A 27611-nucleotide genomic window follows, 5' to 3' on the forward strand; every position below is an offset into this window, starting at 1 on the left:
CCTTGCGTGTGTCGTCCTGATTTCCCGGCAGTTTTTGGCAGCCGGTAAATATTTTCCGTGCGGGATGACGTCGGTTCGAATCGTACTTCCTGGTTCGTGAAACGTAGGCTGGATGCGTACCGACGTCACGTCGGCTCCTTTCAGGATCGGAATTGTGTTTAGTTTCTGTTCGGTCGGTGTTTTGTTCGAATCGTACGGAAATGGTGTTTCCGTATGAATCGTACTTGCATTTTCGGATGGATTTCGCACCGGGTACGAGTCGGACGGAGAAAAGGCTCCGTCCGACGGTTCGTACCCGGTTTTTACCGGATCGGAATTGGCACCTGAGTGTATTATCTATTCCAAAAAGAAAAGTACTTGGTTCGGGAACTGAGTTTATTTTGAGCTTGTTGCTAAGCCAATGAAATATTTGCTTCTAAGATTTAATTAGAGCTGGACATGAAAAGCAAATATGAAACCAGTCCCCAATATGGCATCTACATCTGAAAAATGCTCCCGAAATAGAGGGTGCATTTTGCAGAGGCGAGATGGGGTATAATAAAGTTGCCATTTGCAAAAAAAAAACATGCGTTTGAAATTGGCCTCCCTTATGGCTTTATGTGCCCATATATTGTAAGCTTTCCATGTTTGCGTACCCAACCTACAACCTATAGAGCTTTGAATCTTATGTAGTGCTTGTGGCACAACATTATCCTGTAGTTGATCAAGTAAAATGTTGGACCTAATTCCTACCCCTCTTTCACATAATAGTTGAGACTAATCAAATTTGCTGGAGCATCTGGGGGGACTTGTAAACTACCTAAAAAATTCCGAAATTAAAAAAAGGAAAAAAGTAGTGAAGGTGGAGGTCCTGGAGTGGACAGTTTAATTTGATTCCAGGATTTCATTGCGCCTCCTTCAAGGGAATCCTTAAAGCAATATATCCCCACCTTTTCCCAAGTTTTTTGGCTTATTTAAAGACCTATCCCACTGCTATGTGAAATTAACATTTCTGGATGAAAGGCGATATACTGATTTTTGAGGTGTCTTAAATCTGCTATGCTTTGGGAGCCTAGGAATTGTGATGAATGGGACAAGCTGGGTGCCGGATTCTAAGAGCATTTGCTTCAGATAGAAATTGCTACCAAGATCACATCTAGTAATTGACCTTGTGCAGCAATTAAAAAATGCTGCCTGATAATACTTTTTAATGTGTGAGAGTACAAGACCACCCTCTAGGATAGGTAGCTGTAAAGTCTCTAGTTTTGTGTGAGGTTTCTTGCCAGACCCAAAAAAATGACGTAGCATTCGATCTACCTCATTAAAAACTTTTGAAGGGACTTTAATGAATACATTTGAAAAAATAAAACTAAATAAAGGCAGAATCGTAATTTTTATAACAGCAATTCTCCCTATCAATGAGAGATTTCCAGCCTTGAAAAACGTAGTTTCATACTTAAGCTGATATAACTGTGAAGGATCATGTGATAGATATATCCCTAAATATCTAATTGACCCAGTCATACAGACCTGATTCCGCATATCTAATGGAAGGCCATAATCTGAACAGTTAAAAAGCAACATTTCAGATATAGAATGATTAATTTTATGTCCCCCAGTTCCGAAAAGGATATGATTTTTTTTAAAACATTCAAGATATTTTGCTTCTCAGCAGGCTAATATAAAATTATGCTGTCTCCAAAAAGTTTTAGCTTAGGAGCTCCCTGCAAGGGTGCTCTAATTTGTAGATCCTGTTGTAACAAGGATACTAGAGTCTCTATGAATAACGCAAAGAGCACTGGTGACATTGGGCACTCTTGCCGAGTTCCTCATTTGATTTGTAATGATCCTACAGTTTGGACATTTATTATGTACTTCGCTTCAGCATTGCTATGAAGATTCTTTAACAAAGAGGAAATTAAATTTCAAAAGAATTGCAAACAGAATTTCCTATGGAACTAAACCAAAAGCTTTTTCAGCAACTATCATAATTATTGTAGCTTCTATCTTTTTATTCGAGTAATAATCAATCTATGAACCACTATTTGGGCAGAAATGGTTATTCTTGCTGCCATAATTTTAGTGAACAATTTGTCAGAGTTAAGTAAGCTGATTGGCTGATATGATCCCGGATTGTCTGGGGGTTTGCCTCTTTAATGAAGCTTAATATAACCACCTCAGAAAAAGTCCTAGGGACATGTCTTCCTCCTAATAACCAATAACAAGACTGGGTTTTGGCTGATGGCAGTAAAGCTAAGCCAAACATAATAAGTAACAACAGATTGCTAATACTGCAAATGACTTCGTTATTCTCAATCAATTAGGAGAAGGAATTTTGAACCAAACAAAATAAACCTTAGACAAAATACTTTGTCAAATGAATAAATCAATTCTTTAATTAAATTTTAGTTTAGTTGACCTTCCACTATTTTAATTAGTCGGAGAATTCAAGAAAACACTTAAGAGACAATACTGTGCTAAAATTAGCAAACCACCACAATCAATCCATCATCGCACTTCAACTCATTTATTCTCATTCACACATTCATTCATTCAAGAACATACAAGAGATTGATTCATCAAATATTTTCAAGAAGAATCATTCTATAAAAACCACAGAAGAAAAGACTAAACAATATTTCTCTAATATCCAACACAATTGATTAGATTTGAGTTCTTGTGGCAACAATAAGGTCTACGCGTTTCGAGTCCCCATAAATACTAGGACTCTCATCAGGACCTGTAGGCTAGAAACAAAGAAGATAGTTCAGTATAAATAGACGCCCGGACCATCTTTAAAGCAAATATACAAGTGCACATTGGTACACTGAATTTTTTACCTCTGTTCAGTAGAAAGTAGATCAGCCGATCTACATTTGAGATGATTCTAAAAAAACTAAATCAAAAGGGCTGTCAGGTGATATGTGAAAAGCAGTCATAACGTCAAACATTCAACCTTTTGTTTCAAAATTGACTTACATGGTGGATGTTGAGTCTTTTTTAGAAACCTGGATAGGGATTGAAAGGAAGTTTTAGCTACTACTTCGGTCAAATGATGAAGCTCGTTACAAGCTGTTTGATTAGCATGAACTTACTTAAAGAAGAAACATTTAAGGTCCGTGCTTCAGGGCAGTTGGCCGAACAAGTCTTTTTATGCTGCAAGAAGGAAGTACGAGCATTGTGTCTATGTCGTGCCAAAAACAAAAAGGCCAAGCGAATGGTGCAGTAAGTGTGGCATTACCTTAGTTAACGAGGGTGCGCAGGTCAATCAGAATGATTCACTTAATCTTTATCCTTATTTTCAATCAGGGTTCACTGCAAGGAAGGTGCAGTGATTTAGTGTGAGGAATAATTGGAAATATCTGGTAATAAAGTTCAAGATACGGGGAAGCAGGAGCATACCTTGAGGCGTCCAGTTGTTTGTCGCTCACTCCGTCTAACAAGTCCGGGAGTTCCGCTCACGTGACTACACCGCTTGTTATGTGAACGGAAACCAATGTGACGGAGTCATGGAAAAAAGACTATTCATTAAATGCATCTTTTTTCTTTTTAATTCCGAATAAGAACAGAAATTATGACACAAGAATTATAGAAAATTCTGGGGAGGTGAGGCGCGATGCTGTTAGACTAAACGCTGTGGTTAGTCATCCTAGTGCAACACAGTAGCAATTGCTCAGGGTATCATTGAACATTATTCAAGATACGTTGTAAATTGGTAACCCTCGATCGTATATTTGCAGCTTAAGGCCTGCATTGAATAATGTTGAATCCCGCACAACTTTATTGATTCTCATACAGCCTATTGATGAGAATTATTGCAGAAAGTCTGCATAAGTTAAGTCAGTTTAAATTATTCTGAAAGTTCATTCAGGCCATTAGTGACTGTGTTAAATTTCAAAATGAGCATCGCTTCGCGTCTTGACAGTTTAAGTTCGAGATCACCTCCTCTCTCATCTTGTTCGACTTTTGAAATAACTGTCCATATTATATCTTTGATTGAATGATTATTGGTTTTCCAGTGAGTGACCAATGGGGCTGTTTGGACGTTTTTGTTAATCCTTGATTTATGTTGGGACATTCTTATTCGGATCTCTTGACTTGTTTTTCCTATACAGCAAATTACAAGGGCATCGTATCCCGTAGATTACGAATTTGCTTTTGCAATTAGAGAAGGATTCATGTTTCCAATGGATGGAATTGTGTTTGAAGAGAGACCCTTCTTCAGTCGATGAACGAAAACACACAAGTGCCACATTTATGATGGCCGCGTAGTGGAGGAAGTCCAACATAATCACGTATAGTGTTCTGTTTTTTCTTAGGCATAGCTGCCCGGATTATTTGGTTGGCAATATTGCGATCTTTTTAAAAAATTCAGTGTACCAATGTGCACTTGTATATTTGCTTTAAAGATGGTCCGGGAGTCTATTTATACTGAACTATCTTCTTTGTTTCTAGCCTACAGGTCCTGATGAGAGTCCTAGAATTTATGGGAACTCGAAACGCGTAGACCTTATTGTTGCCACAAGAACTCAAATCTAATCAATTGTGTTGGATATTAGAGAAATATTGTTTAGTCTTTTCTTCTCTGGTTTTTATAGAATGATTCTTCTTGAAAATATTTGATGAATCAATCTCTTGTATGTTCTTGAATGAATGAATGTGTGAATGAGAATAAATGAGTTGAAGTGATTGATAGTGGTGATTTGCTAATTTTAGCACAGTATTGTCTCTTAAGTGTTTTCTTGAATTCTCCGACTAATTAAAATAGTGGAAGGTCAACTAAACTAAAATTTAATTAAAGAATTGATTTATTCATTTGACAAAGTATTTTGTCTTAGGTTTATTTTGTTTGGTTCAAAATTCCTTCTCCTAATTGATTGAGAATAACAAAGTCATTTGCAGTATTAGCATTCTGTTGTTACTTATATTCCTCCTGATAATGCATTGAATAACTTAACTAAGGTTTCTGTCAATTGGGACATAAATACCTTATAAAACTCGGCTGGGAAGCCATCACAGCCACATGCTTTCCAATTAGGGGACTCCTTGATGGCCTCCTGGACCTCTTCTTCTGTAATGGGAGCGACTATATGAGCTTGCTGAAAGTCGCTGAGTTTAGATACCTCTATAGGATTAAGAAATTAATCTATAGAGGCAGAAGAAGTAGAAGATCGAGATGAACATATTTTCTTGTGATGTGAAAGAAAAACAGCCCGATATCAGCCATTTGACCAACTACTTGATTTCTATTGTGATCAAAAAATGTTTTGTTCGAGGCTTTAGTAGTTCTCTTTTTAAAGACCACGCCAGGAACTTGCCAGCATGTTTGCTTCCTTCATAGAGTTTTTGGAAGCATGCCTGGCTTTCTCCAAATTATTTTTTGTACTTTGTAAATTGTCATTTATGTGTCTCTGGACTGTCAGGCTATACGGCCAAAGCAGTAATCCTTCTTATTTTCAATACGTTGGCTTTGTACGATATTATCTCCCCCTTATGTAAGCTTTACAAGCTTCCCAGACTGAGATACAAGAGGCAGACCCCTTATTTATTCTAAATATTCCTTGATCTTGACCTTCATATTTGTAACCTATTCTTCCTCGGTTAATAAGGTCTTATCTAAAGTCCACCAGAAATATTCTTGTCTAGCCGGATTGACCTTGATCTCTATCACTGGAACAGAATGGTCCGAAAAAGGATGTGAAAGAATATGAGCCTTGCCCCATTCCCAGTGATAAGAGATTTAAAAAAAAGTCGATTCTCGAGGCAGAGTTGAATCTTTTGTAAAAACAAGTATATTCACATCCCCGGGGATGCTGGATTCTCCAAGGATCCAGTAAAGAGAAACCATGTATTAAGGTGGCCACACCTCTTGGTACTCTGTGTTTGTTTTGATCTTTATTCTTGCACGAGGATTCGAGTTGCAAGTTCTGTATTAGATTAAAATCTCCCCCCATGATAATATAACCAGGAAGTTGGGAGAGAGCATCTTTAAGACCTTCGAGGGCATCTGTATCATGTACAATAATCCAACTAGCGCTGGGATCTTTCAAAATCTGTAATGCTGCTCCGTGGCAATGACGCGTAAACAAGATTGCAACCAGCCTTACTGTAGCCCCTACTGAGGCAAAAAAAGCTTGAGAGATGTAACTTGGTAGCCTGCAAGGGGACAAGTCTCTTTTTAAATGTGTCTCCTGAAGAAAAATAATCTGAATGTGTGCTGACACCAACCACTGAAGTGTGGATTTAAAAATGGTCTGGTTATTGACCCCATCAATATTACATGAGGCTAATCTAATTATTTGTTGTGTTGCCATTTGGGTTCAATATTGCACCAAGATGATAGAACTATATTAAAATTCAAAAAGCTTTTTTCCCTTACTACCTTCAATAACCAACATGAAATGTTTACTAACTGCAACTTTTCTCTTTTTCTCTCCAAACCCCCATACCCCTGTAAACTTCCCAGCCCCCAAGACCCCCATTTATAGGCTCTTTTTCTACATCACTGTACACAATGTTCCTTTAATCAGGAACCTTTTTGATATTAATTCAAACTTTTCTGTAATGATCAATGTATCAGAAAAACAATACCTTAATTCAGTTCCATTTGTGGATGTCTGTCATTTTCGTGGTCCTTCAATAATTTGTTGAGATTAACCTTTATACTCCTAAAACAAATGTAATAAAACAAAGTCAAGCCTTTACGGCCCAACTGAAATGCCTGACATAAAACATTCGAATTGAAAAATACCACAGCTTGATGTCCCTAACAATAAGTCAACATTCAGTACAGATTTCTCCTAATGAAAAGAGATTAAAATCACCAAAGTCTGGTACTCTTAAAGAATACAATGGACAACATTATACATCCTTAGTAATGTTTCAAAATAATCCAACGTACTCATAGGTGAACTATGTCACTTCTATGCAATGTTCCATACAGGGTGCGTGCATAGTGTATGAGCACCACAACATGCAAAAATCGAGTACAATTAAAGGGTACCTTTGAAAATATTATCCATCCTTGGTAATGTTTCTAACTAGTCTACCATACTTGAAGGTGTACTATATTATTTCCAGCAGGCGATTCATACAGCATGTGCATGGTGTATAATCACCACACCTTTCGTGATCTGCTTTTGAATATGACTAAAAAGAAGTCTCTTTGACATCTCCATGGAAAGGTTACAAATTAAAGTTGAATTTACATCCTAAACCCCACCATCTTAGACAACATTGATGATAAACAATCGTTGTGATGTTTTAAAAATCAATGCAGCGCTTACTAGTGAACAATGTTGTTCCCATCTGCCATTCCATGCGGTATTAGCATATCGTATAAAGCGCTGCACTGTTTTGGAATGTGTTTTTATACACAATTAACAGGAAATCCTCTAACATCTCAAGGGGAAATGATCTACAATTAGAAGTAGGACTACTTTCAGGGACACAACCGCCATACTTGAAAGAGAGAGGCGTTATATAAACAAGTGTGGTACAAGAACATTAGTACCCCCAAAACTACAATTGAACATTTACAGTACCTATTAATAATGACAATTTTAGCACAGTTAACTGCATTTTAATTAGTAATCAGTTGTAAACGTGAGGTCCAGGTAAAACGTAACTGCCTTTCGTCATCATTATTGTAATCAGGAGACAACTCCAGTGCTAAACGGAGTCACCCTATGTGGTGTTTCACCCCATTTTTGTAAATTCATATTTTTACTCTCAAATTGGAAGAACCCTCTGTTGCATGATATATACTATGTCTATTTTCTTTAGATTTACATTATTACTGTCAAATTAGAAGAACCTCATATAGCATGATACATAATGTATTAAGGATGTTATACCCCTATATGCTTATTCATTAGTGACAAATTCCGACAGGAGAAATCTAAGGAAATCTCCAATAACATCTGTCCTAGATATCGCATTCAGTAGACAACTCCTGTATTAGATGGTATAGCCCTCAGTGATATTGTACCATTTTCACTCATAATTTAAAGAAGCTTCATATTGCATAGTACATAATATATCTGTGGTATTAAGGATTAAGTAATACACATCAAATTCATTTGCATATGTCCCATCAAAGCAAGAATACTAAATACCACTAAATAGTTGATCCATATGCGTAGGGAGAAATTTCCCAAAACAAGTCAACAGTTTCATATATTATGAAATTTATTTTAACTAAATAAAGTATTAAGAATGCATGTGTGCATGCATGTTTACTTTATTTACCCATACTCTACAGGTGCATATGATAAGAAGTTATTTAATTCATGATTTGTATTCAGGCCAATAGTCACAGTACTGAGTCTATTTCACCTCTGCTTATTTCAGTATGGTTTACCTATTACCTCTTCTTTCATTGTGTTTGATCTGCTCTAAAGAATTAAACCAAATCCCAGAACTTTGAGGATGAACAGTCAGGATATGGGTTACCACTGGGTATCCTTCATCATGATTTTTAACTGCCCTTACACGTTCTTGTATTCATATTTTCAGATGACGTATGCTGCTACCTACACAAATCTTGTTGCAGGTGCAACCTAACTCATATAGAGTGAAAGCAGTGTTACAGTTTCTGAAGGAATTGATGGTGTATTTCTTCTTTGTGATGTAAGAAAGGTCCTTGATCCTATTATGTCCCAAAATGTCATACATTGCATTTCACATAGTTAGGACATAGGGAATTCATGACGGTCATACCCCATTTATATACCACCCAGGTGTTTTTTTTGTACAATGCCAACCAGCATTGTAGCAGCCATCAATATGTGCCAATGTTTTCTCAATAAATTATAAATTTGTCCAGTATAAGAATTGTATTGGGTGATGAAAGATTTCACTCAAATTTTCCTCTCTGTCCTATCTCAAATGTGGAGCAAAGTTTGTCTATGTTCCAATTTGAGTGCCCTATTCTCTGCATGTTGTAAGCATTTCTTATCATACCCTCAATCTATGAATCATTGTTTTATTTGGAAAAGTCTCACTTTAAAATGCATGTCTTGGATACAATTTTGTCTGGCCCGCATCATTTCCCCAGTGCAGAATTGCTTCTATTGTGGATTTCGAATGTGATCTAGACGCCTGTAAAACACTATTACATACTGTTTTCTTTTTGAACATGTCACAATGAATGCTATACCTGAAGACCAAGAAAATCAATCTCACATCTGTATGTCTGAGTGGCAATTGTGTGTTGAACCTATTAGTTTTCAAATACATGTGGTAGGCCAACAGATCATTCTCCCACTCTTTCATGTAATAAGAATGTAATCTTTGTATCTCCCATAGAAGAGGATGCTCTCTGTCCAAGAATGAGCGCCTGGGTCCCAGTTTTGCTCCCTCTCAAACAAACCTATAAAAAGTTTTGCAAAAGATGGGGCAAACCTGGAGTCCATTGCTGTACCCTGTTTTTGAAGATACCAAGCATCATCATGTAGAAAAAATATTTTGTCTGAAATAATCTTGGAAATTTCTAATAGCATTTGCTAGTGTTAAAGGTGGCTTGCACTACATTTATACAGAAAAAACCTCAATGCTTTCAAGGCACATTCCAATTTAATGCATGTACATAAGCTTGCGACATCCATTGTCACAAACATGAAGTCTTGGTCTTCCCATCTGTGGTCTCCTAATATGCACAGGATATCTTTACTGTCCGGCAGATAAGAAGGTAAATTCACAAAAAGAGGTTGAAAATGCTAGGCAGGGAAGCATTTTTAAAGCTAAGCTTCTACCGGGTGGAAGTAGACATGCCATCCCTGCTCACAGGAACACATACATGAAAGGTATCCCTGCTACCACTCGCAAGAACTTTAAAAATAATCCTGCTGGGTGGTAGCACACTTTGGTTTTCCTGAACAAACCATGCCCTGACTGGGTGAGGGTTCTACCACCCTTGTGATAGACTGGAAGTAGTAAAAGTACCTACTAGATGCAAAAATTAAATTAATCACTCCACCTCAGACGTTATGTTATGTTATTAACATTTATAAAGCGCACGATTACCATTCCGGTGTCCTGGCGCTAAGCATTAACTACCTAAGCAGATAACATACCTAAAACTGAGAAAAAAAACAAGTCTTGAGACCCTTCCTGAACACACTAATGTCAGGGGAGTTTCTTAGTGAAAAAGGAAGTTCATTCCAGATTCTGGATGCACTGGTTACAAAGCTTCTGCCTCCCCAATTAACTTTTTTGAAGCAGGGTTTTTTTTACTAGTTTTGCACCCATTGATCTAAGAGATCTAGATGGGATGTACCAGGAAAACTTGTTTCTTAAAAACTGTGGACCTGTCCCGGTCAAGGCTCTGAACACAATACATAATGCCTTGAATCTAGATCTCAGATGAGTAGGGAGCCAATGTAGCTTTTTGAGTTCTCCTTTAACTGAGACTGACCTAGGGGTCTTGGTTAACATTCTGGCTGCTGCATTCTGAATAGTTTGGAGCCCATTTTGATGTTGAGCTTGAATATTGACATAAAGACTATTACAATAGTCAAGACGTGACAATATCAATGCAGTCACCACGGTTCTTAGGTTCCCCTCCGAGAGAAAGGACCTGATTTTCCTGATCATTCTCAATATAAGCGAGCATCCAGATATTACCTTGCTGACCTGGTCTCCCATATTGAGTTTTTCATCTACCACCACACCCAAGTTTTTGGCTTTCCTACGGGGTGTGGGACAGAGACCAAGATCCGCAGGCCACCAGTCTGGTGTCCACATCAAGGGGTTATTACCAAACCTCAAGACCTCAGTTTTAGCTGAGTTCAGCTTGAGGCAATTGGCCGACATCCATCTGGAGACGGCGCCCATGCAGTCTGAGAAGCGTGCCCCTGTTTCTTATTCAGCTCCCTCCTTCACTGACAGTACAATTTGAGTGTCATCCGCGTGGGAGGTAAGCTGAAATCCAAAAGCTCTAATAATGCCAGCCAGGGGTGCCACGTAGATATTAAAGAGAGTGGGACTAAGAGATGATCCCTGCGGCACCCCGCATGGCAGTGAAAAAGGTTCGGAGGTATTACCATTGAGTTCAACGGTTTGTACCCTGTCCTTAAGAAAAGAGTTGAAGAGATCCCATGCTTGACCTCTGATTCCGATCTCTGATAGCCGATTAAGTAGTACCGTGTGATGCACGGTATCAAAGGCCGCAGATAAGTCTAAGAGAATCAGCATCGCGTTACCTCCCTTGTCCATCACCTCTCTGATCTCCTCTGTAGACTTAAGGAGCGCCAGCTCAGTACTATGGAGAGCTCTGAAGCCGTATTGTGCGGAGTCCAACAGGTAGTTGTGCTGGAGGAAGTCACTAAGTTGCCTATTTATGGCCTTTTCCAAAATTTTGGCTGGTAGTGGGAGTCTAGAGATGGGACGATAGTTTGAAGGGTCCTTAGGATCGAGAGACTGCTTTTTCAGTAGCGGAAGCACTGAAGCTTTTTTCCAGGCATTTGGGAAAAGACCAGATTGAATTATGCCATTAAGTAAGGGTGTCAGGACCCTACAGGTGGTATCGGCTAGTTGTTTAATGATCCATGTGGGGCAGGGATCACTCGGGGCCCTAGATTTAATACTATTCATAAGTTTCACGGTGTCCTCAATTTGCAAAGGAGAAAAGCAGTCCAAAGTGGTGGCAGGGGGATGAGAGATTTCCGTTTTGACATCATTAATATCAATCGAATCTGACAAAGAGATAAAGATTGACTCAACTTTAGATTGGAAGAAAGCCCCGATGCTATTGCACAAATCCGGATCACCAGAGTCACTTGGCGTTCTAGTTTTTGACAGTTTGATAACTGTTTTGAACCGCTCCTTAGTATTAGATTTAGCTTTGATAATTTGGGTACAAAAGTATTCTTTTTTAGCAGCCATCAGAGCTTGTTTATAATTGAAAATGGTTAATTTATAATCTGATTTATCCGGTATGGCATAGTTTTTCCGCCATATCCTTTCAGCCTGTTTACATAACAGTTTTTTCTCCCTAAGTTCTCCTGTGTACCAAGGGGCAGTGGGAGAGGCCCTTTTCGGTATACATTTTTTTGGAGGTGCCATTTTAAGACAGGCATCCATTATCCAACTGTTATAAGTACATGTGGCCTCTTCGATGTCCTGTGGGGCTGTATATATAGTGTCAATGAGGGAGGATTCAAGACTTTTGATATCTAATTTGCCCCAAGCTCTCGCAATAATTTCCTTTTTTGGTTTAGAGCCAGTGGGATATCTCGAGGTGCATTTTATCTCAAAATTCACTATAAAATGATCTGACCAAGTAATAGGAAGGGTAGAAATATAAGCCAGATCACTATTATTAGAGAAAATCCCATCTAAGGTATGTCCTTTATTATGGGTCGGAGACGAGACCAGTTGTGCAAGACCTCCTATGGCCATGATATTATTAAGCCTGACAGTATCTAGATCGTCAGATTTTTCTAAATGAAAGTTGAAATCGCCAAGCATTACAAATGATTTTAAGCTCAGACCTTCTTCTAGTATCCCGTTAAGGGAATCCATAAATCCCTTCCTCTCTCCTGGTGGACGATAGATTAGGATACCAGAGAAAGGTTTGTAATGTGCTGAGAAGATTTTAAAAGAGAGTGCTTCGCAGCCCTGGACACAAACAGATGAGAAATGTGGGGTGAGCGATTCATGGTAAATTACCGCGAGCCCTCCACCCCTTTTTTTGGGTGCGATCCAGGGAATGACAGTAAAAACCCAATGGGGTGACTTTTACCAGGTCCGGACCCGAAGTGCTATCAAACCAAGTTTCTGTGACAAACGCCAGCTTGATATCGTTGTCCTCCAGAAACAAGGCACATTCCGAGGCGTGTTTCACCAATGACCTAGCGTTCAGTAGAGCACATTTCAAATTGGCATCTCTTCCAATACCCCTATCCAAGACGTAATTGGAAGGACTAGGTTTAACGGGTAGGTTTAGTAACTTAGGGAGGGGGGTGAGACATTCTCTACACACGGAGCTCCCTCTGGCTACAACTGCAGCAATGTTCTTATTATAGAGGAGACACGGGGACAGTTTATGACAATGAAAGACTTTGTCCGCCTTATCTAACCTGTGCAGTTCCTCTCCTGTGTAGTGTCTTCTATCCAATGGCGAAGGACCAGGGGAACAGGCCCTGCGCCCGGCCAGAGCGCGGACGGGCGCAATATAAAGCAGATAATTTCAAACATCCTCCATCCAAGAGACATGTTCACAGCCTACTTAGTAAGGTGACATTTGGACAGATACCTAGGGGTATATTTACAAGGAGCTAGCACTGCCACAGCATGGTTTTTTTTTATTGCAGCAGTGGCACAATCAGAGCTCCTCACCTATCCATATTTACAAACTGTCAAATGGGCCCAATGCGTCAATTCACAGATGCCTGCATCACATTATACCTGCGCCAAGAATAATATATATAGTGTCGGAGTTCCCATGTTAAAAGCCACACAGAACTGGTGCACTGAAATGTACAACTTTTCACTATGCATGCTACGACTTGACTGCGTCAAAAGACCTACGCCTTCTCAAAGCAGGAATATGGATCTACATAGGGGTTTTAAAATGGGGCTAGCTTATGTGTTTTGCTGCATTGTTGGAGTTGTGTCAGTCTTACGACCAACTCCAGAAATGTGTCAGTTTAGCGCCAAAAGATGCATCAGAATTTCTGACACACCTGTGAATATTTGCGCCATGGAGCACTGCATTGCAAATATAGCACATCCATGGCATCGTTAGGGTATTTGGAGCAGGCGCAAGAAATCTGATGCATCACTGCTGATGCGTCAGTTCAAGTGTTATAGGATGCTACAGACAAAAGCAGAAATATTGCCCAGTAAATATTAAAGAATCTGTGAAATTTCTTAATATACCTTAGAGATGACTATGAGCTAATAGTTATCAACTGTGCATGTCATACTCCTTAATTATGTTGAAATTGGTTCAGTGCAGACAGAAATGAGGACCTTGTCTCCTATTTTTGTTCATTACTTCTTAAAAATCACAAATGCATCCATATCTGATGTCTAATATTAGTAGTTCCAAGATGTCTCGCTTCCAAAGTCTCAGGTTTTCTCGACTTTTTCAGTGTGTGGGAATGCAGCAGTAGATCATTAGAGCCCTTGTTAAAACTATGGGATACATCAGGACACAGAATATGCTGGCCACATCGAGGGTACATACGTTACACATAGGTTGTCAAGGACAAATGTCTGTACGGGAATACAAACTGAAATACAAGATGCAGCAAAACATAAAGGATTTGTCTATTATTCTACTAACATCTAGGACATTCAGTAGGTAACAGACAGGGCTTATCTGGAGCACTTTCCAACCCACGCTTGTAGTTAATGTTAGTATGGAAGGGATGCCAATGGCCATGCAATCCTGACACATGGGGCATGAGCATGGTCATTGTGAAGCTTTCCTTAATCTTCACCAAGAATGTTTAGATTGGATATCAGGATGCAAATGACCATGTTCAGTGATTATTGTTTTCAGCAAATCATTTCTCCTGGCTGCTGTAGTGGAGAAGAATCAAACCCTTGACTGAAGACACATAAATAGCAATCATGAAGTGTGTTTGTGGGGAAACAGCCATTAGAACGCAGCTGTAACCACACAGTACCTTTACCATGCATGAGTTACAACACATGCACTGTTACCACGCATAGCCATTACCATGCATTTTTTACAACGCATATGCCTTTACCATGCCTGCCTTGGCAACAAATTAACATTGAAAAGGTATGAATGGTAAAGACATATACGTTGCACTGGTGTTAAGGGCATATGCTGGTAACAGTGGTAAAGGCACTGGTTTGGTAAAGGCTATGGGCATCGTTAGAGGAAATAGAGAGACCCTTCCTCTTGATGAACTGTGCCCACCTCACCTCAGAAGAGCAGCCTCGTTATCCTGTAGAGGTAAGGGGGATTGGGCCTCGGGGGTACAGATTTAGGGCTTTTGACTGGGGGTGGGCTTTTTTCTTAAAAGTTCCTGGGAGGCGGGGGCCCAATTTTAAGGCTCAGGGGAGAGGTGTATTTAAAAAGGGCTGGGGGCAGGGGGGGGGGGTGCTCTAGGGTATACTTTTAGGGCTCAGGGAAGGGTTGGGTATTTTAACAAGGGCTGCGGGGTGGTGGGGTAACAGGGATGGGTTCAAGGGCAGGGCTCAGGATAAACCTTTACCATGCATAGGCCTTTAACATACATGCCTTTCATTGTAAAGGAATGCGTGGTAAAGGCATATTTGTTATAAAAAAAATGTGTGGTAAAAGTTATGCATGGTAAAGGCATTCACGTTGTAACACATGCGCGGTAAACATGTGTTGCAACTGAATGGGCTGTACCGGCATACATTTGTGCCCTTCAGGAGACATCCTGCAGTGACCCGTCCTGACAACTATAGAAAGATCAGCTGGATGATATTGGCAGTCCGATGTCACAGTGGTCCTAAGAATGGGACATTGGTCAACTCCCCTCCCAACAGTCGGAGCACAAAGGTATATTAATGACAACATAGAAGAACTTTGAAATCGTCCATGATTAGTCCAAAAGGTCAAAACACTCACAGGTTACAAACCATGAAGTGAATATGCTGAACGATGTCTGGGAATTATGTTATGTCACTGCTTCATAATCTGCCCTTACAATTCTTCACAAAAATGGGTGCCAACATGTAATTTCGTGGTACACTTTATACACCTTTACAGTGTTTATTGACTAGGCATGTCATCAATAGACCTCCAAATTTGATATAATAACGATAATATATTGCAATGAATAAGAAGTTGTGACTGTAGTATGTTATGGGATAACACATTTGATATCATATATATCAAACGTTGCCAGTGGGGGCCAATGTCTGAAACATTGATGAGGAACAGTGTTTTTGCTTAACTGCTTTATCTTCCATGTCTATTTGTGCATGTCACTCTTCCTGGATCAATCCCTTTTAAAGTCGATTCCTTCATCATGGAGAGTCTATTGCCAATATTTAATCTTCTTGCTTTACATCCTTTTCACCTTCATGCTCTTGCCTGTATCCCGCCCCATCAGATATTCCTTTGTGTTTATCTCTGATCTAAACAAGATGATGAAACATTTGGGGAAGAATAAGCAGGAAAGCAAGGATGAGCTGGAAGATAAGATAGCAAAAATCTCCATGGCCACCATGTACTTGCCTCGGGTGCTGAGATAGGCTGGAATAAATGAAAGCCATACGCTGAGGAAAGCGAGCATGCTGAAGGTGATGAATCTGGCTTCGTTGAAGCTGTCAGGCAGCTTTCTAGCCAAGAAGGCCATTATGAAACTGATAGTGGCCAGAGAACCAAGATATCCCAGCATGCACCAGAAAGCAATGGGAGATCCCTCATTGCACTCAACTATTATCATCCCAGGATGAATGTGAATGTTATATTCTGAGAAAGGAGGAGCAAAAGCCAGCCAAAGGGCACAGAGAACTACCTGAATGAGTGTGCCAGCAACTATGATAACACACGAAAGATGGGTTCCAACCCATCTTTTTAAGTTACTGTTTGGTTTGGTGGCATTGAAGGCGATGACCACCATGACAGTTTTGGCCAAAATTAAAGAGACACAAAGTGCAAAAGAAATGCCAAAGGCCGCCTGTCTCAGAAGGCATTTCATTTCTGTGGGGCAACCAATGAATATCAGTGGGCAGAGACAGCACAAGGTGAGGGACATGAGCAGGAGGAAGCTGAGGCTAGTATTATTTGCTTTCACGATGGGCGTTTTCCTGTAGTAAAAAAAGAGTGCAATAATGATAATAGGAACCACTGAAAAGAAAATGCTGCTCATTGCCAAAATAGCTCCAAAGGTTTCCTCATAGGAAAGAAAGTCTGTGTTCTTTGGAATGCATTGATCTCTGTCATCATTGGACCACTGATCCCAGGGGCATTCAAAACATTCCATGGAATCTAGAAAAGGAAACATGGAGAAGTACATAAGAGCTCTTTTCTTTACAAATATAAGACTTCAACAGGAGGTTACTCTTGTGCTGGGCCTACCTGTTTGGTTTGATATCTCCCCTAATCTGCATGGAACACATTGAAAGCAACAAACTGACTTTCCTGGTCTGATTGCTTTTCGGAATCCTTTTGGACAGCTGGGAGAGCACACAGAGACAGGGACCTGAAAGGAGAAAATAGGGCCATTTTTAACCATAATGAATATGATTGGCTGAAGCAGTGATCAATATTGTCTTTGCAGCAAAACGGAGACCTGCTTTGAAAACAAAATATAGCAAAGCTACAAAACTATGATCCCTAAGGAAAGACTGTGAGTCTTTGGTATTCATCTAAGAAAGTTCTACTTAGTTTTCCTTCTCATAATGAGGTCAAATGTATTGCAAATGGCGCTGGTTGGCCGACCATTGCAACAGGTGACAATTATTTTGATGCTGTCAGACGAGTGAAGGAAGCTGTTCCAATTGATGACAAGAAACAGGTGACAACAGGACTAAAGATGCTCAGCAGGACTAGCTTACAAAGTTCAGTCAATTTTGAAAAACATAGTTACAGAGAAATGCATCATGGTTGTCTCTTTGCTGTTTTTGCTTCACCAATCAAGCGAAGGACATTATACCGATACGGTGGTGGCTTAATACAAGTGTGAAGGCTCTCTCAAAGTCTTTCTATCACAGGCCATGACTTTCAACATGATGTTAAAGGTGGGCAGGTCAGAGCATTATGAAGCAAAGCTATGTCATGGGTCTCAATCTTCTTCTCCGAGTCAAAGTGCAGCTGCTTGGTGACCAGGTTACATTTGTTTGCACTAGGACCAAGTATAACACAAATATTTACACAATAGAGATTTAACCTGTCGAGAAATGAACTCTTAAGGGCTAAGTATATTTTGAGATGGTGGGGGATCTGCACTCAGGTAAATTGGTACTTCCCTGGCATCTCATCGATATATTAGTAGGATCCTCACCCACAGGTACTAACAGTGCTTCATCATCAGATCCTCACCCACTGAAAATAGTGTGTGTGGGTAGGCTCAACGCAGTTTGTGAGAAGAGCTCTTTGTCTGAGGAATAACCAGTGCAAGTTAAAATCACCTTCATGATCCTAAATCCTGTTTACTAGCAAGGTCCTTTGGTGAGAATAAAAGCAGTGAAATGTTTAGTGGGTATAATGATGCCTAACTTCAATGGGTTGACATGTTTCAGTCTGTATCTTGTGACACCAACACTCAATAGGCTTTCTTCAGGACCAGAGAAGTACATAGTAACCTATGACATATAGTTGGTAACTACCAACTCTGAGTAGTAGTTTATACAACCATCATGAAGCATGCACATATACTGCTCAAAGTGGTGCCTTTGCTCTAATGGCCTCTAAAACAATCAAGCACAATTATATTGCTGTTAGGGGTAATTCTGACGCCATGTTATTGTACTGTCTCTTGCTCAGGTACACATTTGTTGACATGTGCGACAAGGTTGGGGAAATGTAGTCCCGGCTCCAGTTCATGCACCAATGCTATTGGAGGTAAGGAATAAGGTAACCACTAAGCTCTTTTATTGGTGAAGGGAGAGTCACAAGGGGGGCTAGGGAGGTAGGGAACATCCCTTTGCCACCTGGTTACAAATGGCTAAATGCAGAAACTAGAGATTTGTTGTCTATTGTACATATAAGAACCCCATTGTTGAAACATACACTAAGGTGCCTTAACAATGTGCACAAAAATACTGATGAAAGTGAAACCTCACTGTGAGGTTGGCACAGTGAGAACTAACAAAAAGGGGGAGTTAAAAAGATGCAAAAGGAAAGTGGTTTAGTGCTGATTTCTCAAAACGTCTTATTGCTTAAACATGGAGTATTTTGTTCATTACAGTATATTTCACAAGGGCATTTTGTTGATTAGTTCTTTTTTATGCTTGGATAGTTTGTAAATCTAATGCTGTTCCTTCTCAAAGAGGATTTTCTTTAGGTTTCCTTTTCCTACATTAACTTGTTCTAGGGTGATCCACTTGAGATCTTTAACAGAGTGTCCAGTCAATATTTAATGATCTGCCATTTTTGTAGAGTGGTGTCTGCACCTAATATTGCTCCTGTGATCACATATCCTGATGCTTAGTCTTAGTCTTAGTCTTAGTCATGCCTATGTATTTAAGAGTGCATGGGCAGGCAATGAGGTATATCACTTGTATCATGTTACAGTTCGATGTTTTCTCAATTGCCTGGGGGAGTGTAGAGCTAAATCTATTTCTTTAGTGGGTACGGTGAAATGGCAAACACTGGCCACATGGGTAGTGAACTACTACTCCTGGGACAACACAAAAAGATGATGTACGGAATGCTGAACATTATCAGACACTTACCCCCAATTCAGAGATCTGGCGCTAAATCCGTAGGTTTTTTGTGCTCACCATTCAGTTTGGACCCAGCCATATGCAGATAAGTCTTGAGCCTGCTCCCCATGGGACCAGTCCAGCCTGAACTGCCAGGCAAGGTCCTCCCTGGACCGAAAACAAGCATCCTAGGACAAGTTCCGAAGTATCAGCCCTCATCAGCCAGGCTAGCTTGAATCCAATGGCATAGTGAGCACGAGACCCGCATCTGGGCATACCCTTACCACTTAGGGCAATTATAACAACACAAAAAGATGTTGGACCGAATACTGAAAATATGGGTGTATTTATTAACACAAAGGTGATGCAAATCGATGCAAAAAAGTTTTAGATGTAAAACCCTATTTACCTAAAAAATGTAGACAGGGTTTTACAGCAAAAAACTGCACCCTTTTACAATAGGCGCAATGAAGGACAAGTGCTTTTATTTCCCCTTTCTTTCCTGACAGAACACATGCAACGTGGGAAAAAGTTTAAAGTTAGTATAAGCATAGTAGTTTGCAATGGAAGGGTATCCTTCCAGTCAAACACCTATGCTAGACCCACGGAGACACCTTTGCACTATGTTGTAAATATGTGTCTGTGGCACATTTCTGCACCAACATTAGGGAGAGGGGAGGAGAGTGCCATTTTTCTGGAAATAGTGACTCACGCTCTTGCCTTCTCATGCAGCACAGCATTTGACGCAGCTGCACTGCGCTGCATGATAAACTAGTAAATCTTGGCCTATCTAAATATGGCTGATAAAAAATAAGATAACATAAACAGATGTATGAAATTTCCTCCTGAAATTTTCAAACTCCTACCTGTCTGTTCCTTGTTGCCCATTGAACAGCACTGTCATTGATTGTAAATGTTTTTGGTGCACTGGAGTCATAGGTGCCCACCTTCATGTGAATAATGGTCCCTTTGGGATCCCGCTGCCAGTGTATAATGTCATACTGTGCAGGGGGGTTGCCATGTTCATCAAAGAATGCTTCTGTGTGTTTGCTTCTTAACCTCACCTTCTTGATGTAGTAAAGGAGCTGTGAATAAAGCAGTGTGGAAGTGGGATTAAAGAATTCCTCTGCAATTCTTGCTCTATTAAGCATGCACTTTTGAACCACCCTTCTATTATTTCTATGATGGTATTTTTCATAAGAAATGTGAATGTTTGAGAGTAGCATAGCTTTGCATTATTTCGTAAATGAAATCTTCCTCATGGGATATTATGGAAGGCAGACATATAAGATTCAATGCACTGAGTCACAGAAATACAGCTTTCACATGTTTCACAGAATTCTTAAAACCCACTGCTTGTGAGCATAGGTAAGATGACGCAGCAAGAACAGACTCTACACACCAAGTTGCTGCCCGCTGCACAACAAAGCGGATATGGACAGAAGTGATCTGTATTTCAATTGCTTCCATGTGCCACATGAGCGTGGAAAGGGTGCGGAAGTTCAGAGTAACCGCAATGGCGCTGAAGACACAGAGACTTTTGGTGCAATCTAGTACAGTTCACCAAGGGCTAATTAAGCCTCTTGGTTTGCTAACATTTTAGGGCTTCTCAACAGCCCGCACCCCATCTTCCTGATACTTAGGCTTAACTTTGTATCCATCACAAACATCAAATCTTCTTATAGTTAAGGTGAAAGAGCTGCAGACTTTCATCAATACTCTCTGAAGAAAATTAACCACATCTCCCCAGATCATCAGAAAAATGCTGTTCATTCAATGACCATTTTGATAATTGACTTTGGATGCGCATTCCTTGAAAGTCTTCACCAATCATCACTTGCTCTGATTAAACTTGTACCACAATCCACTGTTACAAAGATTCATTCTACAAATACATTCAGCCATATTACCCCCATACTGTATGACTTTTGCTGGCTCCCTGTCTCTGCCAGTATCCACTTTAACATTTGCGTTCTTGTTCATGAAGCTAATCATGGCACATCCCCTCTGCATCGGACATACTTAAAATCTTAGGAGGTTTAAAAAAATTGCCAAACCCACTGCTTACACTGACACCAAAGTATCCTGTTACTATGGAATTGATCCCAAAATTCATAACCTCTTGGTATGAATTCAGAGAAATCATAAAACCTGAGCTGTGCCCAACAACAACACATCTGAAATGTTCTACCTTCCTCACAGACCCCGCTCCTTCCTGCAAATTCACAGACATCTGCCCCTTCTTAACACCATTCTGGATAAATTGAATTCATACTTCAATATCACAAGACATCATCCCAGATTGCCTATAAGCTGGTCAACCCATCATCCTCATGAACAAAATCAGTGGTAGGACAATTATCAACCAGTAGCAAGCCTTCTCTTCCTGGCCAAGATCCTAGAAAATTGTGTTAAAATCCAACTAAAGTTGTTAATTACCCATAAATACCTTCTTGATGATTTCCAGTCAAGTTTCAGGACAGGTTGAGGCACTGCAATCGGAATGTTTCAAACTGTGAATGATGTACTCCTCGACAAAGTGACTTCTACCTTATCACCATCCTTAATCTTGCTAGGACACTCAACACAATTATCCATCCCTCTGGCCCTAAGACTCTTCATGAGAGGATGGATCTCAGTGAATTGTTATTAAAATCATGCTTTTTATATCCGCACCACCTCTCTGAACACATAAAAGTCCTAAATAATAGCTCCAGCCTCACTTCTCCACAGCAATGGGTATCCTATCTTCTATAACCTCCACGTTCTTTGCTAGTCAGCTGTCTAGTGTCTACTCACCGCCTCGCCTTGGACCGCTATTTAATGGGCTGGGAGCAGACGGGCAGCGGGCGCGCCAATGGCGTGCCGATGACGTGCCAAAGCAAAGCCCGTCTGCGCCCATCCGCCTGCGACCAGGAGCCATGACCCCTGGTCCAACAAAGACAAAGAGACTTAGTTACTCTGCTAAACTACTACTAGAGTTCCGCCTAAATCCTCTTTCTAACTGCACAATGATTAAACTAGATGAAGCCCTTTTCAAGTGCGTACATTGCAGGTTCTCTCTTACTGGTGCAATAAATAATGCTTATAATGGTAGGGCTCGAGTGAAAAGCAGTGAATCAGGGATACAAATTTACACAGATTTACATGGGATGACTACGCTTAAAAGTACACCATTATTGATTCAGAAGTTCACATTTTACAGCATTAATTGTTGTTCACTCCAGAAACACAAAGCTGACATGTTTGACCTTCTGCTCAATAACCAGCCTCATGCTGTTACTAACAGAGACCTGGCTACACAATAGTTCAGGTCCTGACGTGGCTGCAGCACTTCCAACTAATTATTCCATCTTCAGAAGGGATAGGAAATTAAAGCTAGGGGGGCATTGCTCTTATCTATAAATGTTCTATTGAATGTAAATTTGAGGATCTACCTACTACTGATTGCGAAGCTTCATTATTTAAAATCACACTCACTCGCAAGTTCACTTTTTTGGGTTATTAGTGTATTGTCCCCCTGGTCCAGCAGGACCATGGGCATTGTCCTTCCCCGACCTAATAACCCCTTATTTTCTGAATGCCACCAAGATTACCATTCTGGGTGATCTGAGCCTCCATCTAGATGACACTGCGAGCACTAAAAGTGCTGCATTCATTGCTGATCTTGAACCAATGAATATCCAACTTCACAATTCAGGTTCAGCCCATGTAACAGGTCACCTGCTTGACCCCATTTTCTCGAATTTGCCTGATCTCTGTTACCCCCTGCTCTCCCCTTGTGCCGGTCAGATCATTTTGCTGTTACTCTTTCGATGAAAGTCGCTCACTGCCCTCCGTTAGCCTTGGCGGGACCGAAGCCTAAAGCCGAAGCCTAAAGACAGAAATTGGGCAAATCTCGATATTGGAGCTTTAAACAATTCTCTAGCTGACAGCAAACCAGCTATCAAACAGATGGCAACTGCGGATCTTGGCTCTATCTAAAGTTGGATTTTACAAGCAGTAGATACCTGCCTCCCTCTATCCAATTAACAGTTTAGCAATCATCGGCCTCAACCCCCTTGGTTCACTGAGAGGCTTAAGAATGAAAAAGCTAGATGTAAATCTCTAGAAAGACAATGGAGGAAACACTACCTGCCTGATGCCAAATTGGTCTCTAAAAATGTCATAAGGGACTACCATACTCTCTGTAAAACAGCTCGAGCTGAGTATGTTTCTTTTAAAATCTTTCAAGCTCAGAATTGCTCTAAGACCCTGTTCAAGGTGGTTAAAGAACTATCCGGGACTGAAACTCAGACTACCCCTCTTGTCCTTAATGAAATGCAATGTGAGGATCCTGCCGACTATTTTGTGAGCAAAGTCAAAAAATTATATTCTGCACTGTACAGTGACAATCTGTAAAATACCTCACACCCGGCTGATCCCAACCCTAATGCAACCAGTGTCAGGATGTTGGAGACCCATAGGAATATTACATTCATCAACAAACTAGAAGCTAGGTCTTTCCTGGAAGCTAGTTCTTTCAACCAGCTTCTGGCATGCATCAAATCTGGTTCCCCTTGTGATCTACTTCCTATCTCAGTGATGAAACAGCTTGAGTCCCCTATACATGCTTTAATTATGTATCTACTCAACACCTCCTTACAGGAGTGCTTTGTTCCTCCAGAATGGAAACATGCCATGGTACTCCCTCTTTAAAAGAAAGCCAATGCTGACCCAACTATGTCATTGAATTTTCTCTCAATCTCGTTGCTCCCGGCCTTTTCCAAAATTCTTGAAAAAAATGTTAACTCCCAGTTGTCTTCCTTTGTTGAGTCTCAGAACATCCTTCACACCTCTCAATCGGGTTTCAGAGCTGGATTCTCCAATGAATCTGCTCTGCTAGGAGTCACCGAAATGCTGCAACACCGACTGGACCTAGGTGACATGGTGGCCCTCATTTTATTAGACCTTAGTGCCGCATTTGACACGGTGTCTCACACTGTTTTGTTGAGAGCCATGCAGTCCTTGGGTCTTGAGGGCTTGTCCTTACAGTGTCTCCACTCCTTTCTAACTAACCGTACAGTTCAGGTTTTTTCTTCCACTGCCAGCTCTAAATCTCATTTGTCAACCTATGGAGTGCCCCAAGGCTCTGTGTTGAGTCCTTTGTTGTTTAATGTTTACGTTCGCCCTCTGGAAGATGTTGCTGAGGACACACAGATAATCTTTTCCATCTCTTCATCTAAGAATCTGAATCATCGGCTCTTCAGTCTGATTTGAGGAAAATTGCATCTTGGATGCAAAATAATTTACTCAAATTTCATGGAGAAAAAAATGAAGTCATGATCCTAGGGAAGAAACAAGATCTCTGGGGTCCCCAGCACTGGCCCCCTGAAATGTGTGCCTTACCCCGACCTGTATTTCAGGTTCGTAACCCTGGATTTATTATCCACAGCCAATTGTCGATGAAACAACAAGTCACTAAGGTGGCTTCAACTTGTTTCACCTTTCTAAAACGGTGAAAGAAAATTCTATGGATGGTACCCCTCTCTGCTCAGAGAACAGTAGTCCAGACCCTTGTTATATCTAGGCAGGTCTACGGTAATGTCCTCTATTTGGGCTCTAACAAAGCTGTGATACAAAGACTGCAGGTGGTGCATAATGCGCTGCCAGGCTGCTTTGTCATTTTCCAAAGACTGCACCTATCTCTGGCTTCCTCCGCAATCTTTATTGGCTAAAGGTGGAAAATCGTATCAAATTCAAAGCCTTGAGCTATATGTTAAGAATCAAAACTGGTTTGGCTTCACATTATCTGTAATCTTTAGCTGGATCCTATATATACCTCCATGTCCTCTGCGCTCTGCTGCACAGTCTTAGTTTACTATTCCCAGAATCAAACTCACGCAAATGCTTGGTCGGTCATTCTCTTACCTAGGACCTTCTCTTTGGAACACTCTCCCTATTTTGCTACGAAAGGAAACCGTTTATAGGAAATTTCTCAGAAGTTTGAAAACATGGCTGTTTAATCTGTAATGCCCTTTCTTCCTTTTTCTTACCTACCAGGCTGGCGCCGGCAAACCCTCCAGGTAGCTGTGCGCCCTATAAATTTAAATAACATAACATAACAGTATGGAATCATGCAACACCTTGCTAAACTCCAAAGTCTCCTTGCAATTTAGATTACACAGAGCTGGATCTATGAGTATCTCCCCAAATGACTGGATTCCTCACTTTAGAAATGCACAAAAATACATTATTCGATGAACAACCACCATCGCAAAGTGAATCCTTAGAAAATTGAACTCCTACTAATTTCACTACCTAACTGCTCAACACATGGGCAATCTTGACTAAATGCCCTCAATATCCTTGACTTTCAGTTCTTCATATTCCATTGAGCAGAATTATTGGACATCCAGTTAGACAAGTGTGACAGTCTTTAAACCCACATCAAACCCCTTTCAAGGTGCGTATTTACAAATAGGAATTTTTAACAGAATTAAAATCTTCCTGCCAGCCAAATACTAAGCCAAATACTAACCACATTGTCCAATTCCTGGACATCTCTAGATTGAACACAACATTCCTTGTTAACAGTTATAACAAGCCTTCACCTCTCTACACTGAAAGCTGCTCTTCATATAGCTCTGGGGCTAGTTTAAGACTCTAGGATGTTTGGCCATATTACACATGTCCATATTTCATTGAACTGGTTGACAGTTGAAAAAAGAAGTACCTTGAAAAGTGATTGATCAAAATATTGAAATAAAACATTGTGTGACCAGAATTTCATAGAAAGAATATAACAATATTGAGGATAAGATCTTTGTGCTTGTACATTTCTATGGGTAAGCAAAGTTTTACTATGCTTAACACAGATATATGCTCCTTGGTAACATATATGCATCTTCAAGAAGCATGGGTTTAGAGTTAATAAAGAATCTATACTCATATATTTGCATTTACCTTCTCAATATTCTTTTCCCCCATCTTTTGGCCACACTATATTTTTTTCCTAGATATTCTGACAGACAAACATCCTGAAATTTACCTGCATTATTCATAAATCTCTCCAGTCAAAGACACTGAAATATTTCTCTAACCAACTTTTGTTCATTGTCTGAAGAAAGAAAAAACTCCTTTAACCAATCATTCACTGGGTGGACATCATAACTGTGGAATTCAGTTTCACCAATTAACAGGAGAAACTCAATCCTTTAAATCTTTACCAGCAAACTGAAAAAAACAATTAATTAATCTATAGTGTCTTACTGAACTAATCGCCTCTCTACGCAAATGAAATTTGCTAATAAATATTCATGCCTGTGAACTGGACTTATATTTGCGATTAGATCTTACCCTAAAATGTTCCTAATGCAGTTTGCAAACAATCCAATTGTTTGAAAAGATAGTTGTCATTTAAAAATGGACAGATGCATCAATGCTCATCATACCCTTCACTGCTCTACTTCAGGTTGTAAATACCTTTTAAGACTTATTTGTATGTCATCTCATTCTTATGTCCTCTTTTTGTTTATAAATCAGAATCTCAGTGAGGTGATTTTCCTTTCCTTTGGTCTAATACATCTTAAATAAATAAATACACTTTTTTAATCGACTGTCGAAATTTCAAATCAAAGAATCTCTTCGTCCGGATCCTGGTCTTCCATCCATTGTAACTTGATTAAAGTGTTTTTTCCCCATTAGTTACTTAGCTGACCTTTAGAAGTGTAGTGGCTCTCTTTTATCACAAAGGGTAGTATGTAGAAAACAACAGTTTGATATACTAGGGCTGGTGTTTAAATATTAAAAGAACAAATGGGAAAGCTCTATGCAATGAAAATATATCCCAGTATGTTTTCGCAAAATTAGTTAGAGCTTGGAACTTGGAATGGTTATGAAGATCTACATTTTTTGGGAGAACACACTCTCTCTAAATAGGAATGTCTTTGTTCATATATTCTGCCTCCTTGTAAAGTACGCAATTGATATTCTTTGGCTCACATGCATCTTACTCCTTTTTTTTGGCTTTACAGATACTCTTACACACATACAGTGAGCTTGTTTGTTCCAAATAAAAATGTTGATAAAGTAATAGAGTTGAAAAATTCACAATGCCACTGCGTAAAGTTTTAAAGCAAATTGTTACACCTGTGTTTTAAGATCCTATTGCAGCATAGAAGTTTAAACATAGTACCAACAGTACTTCTCATTTCAGCTCCAAACTCAATGGTAACAGAAAACATCTCGATGGTGCCAGCTTTGATGGTAGTGGAATTAATATTTTCAGAGTATTTGATTGTTCATGTCCATAATCCAGCCTTTGT

At 39.9% G+C, this 27611-nt stretch overlaps 1 protein-coding gene across 1 annotated transcript in view; it reads right to left on the bottom strand.

The window, feature by feature from the left end:
• Window positions 1–15998: 15998 nt before the first annotated feature.
• The window catches only part of LOC146782770 (extracellular calcium-sensing receptor-like), a 128971-nt gene continuing 117358 nt past the window's right edge, over window positions 15999–27611 (bottom strand). The window contains exons 4-6 of the mRNA XM_085637242.1: window positions 20172–20390; window positions 17018–17141; window positions 15999–16927 (exon numbers count right to left, since the gene is read on the bottom strand). Coding sequence (XP_085493368.1) covers window positions 15999–16927; window positions 17018–17141; window positions 20172–20390 — 1272 coding nt within the window. The remainder of the gene's footprint in view (window positions 16928–17017; window positions 17142–20171; window positions 20391–27611) is intronic.

Source organism: Triturus cristatus, chromosome 12, assembly GCF_964204655.1.
Source record: "Triturus cristatus chromosome 12, aTriCri1.1, whole genome shotgun sequence".
Classification (NCBI taxonomy): domain Eukaryota; kingdom Metazoa; phylum Chordata; class Amphibia; order Caudata; family Salamandridae; genus Triturus; species Triturus cristatus.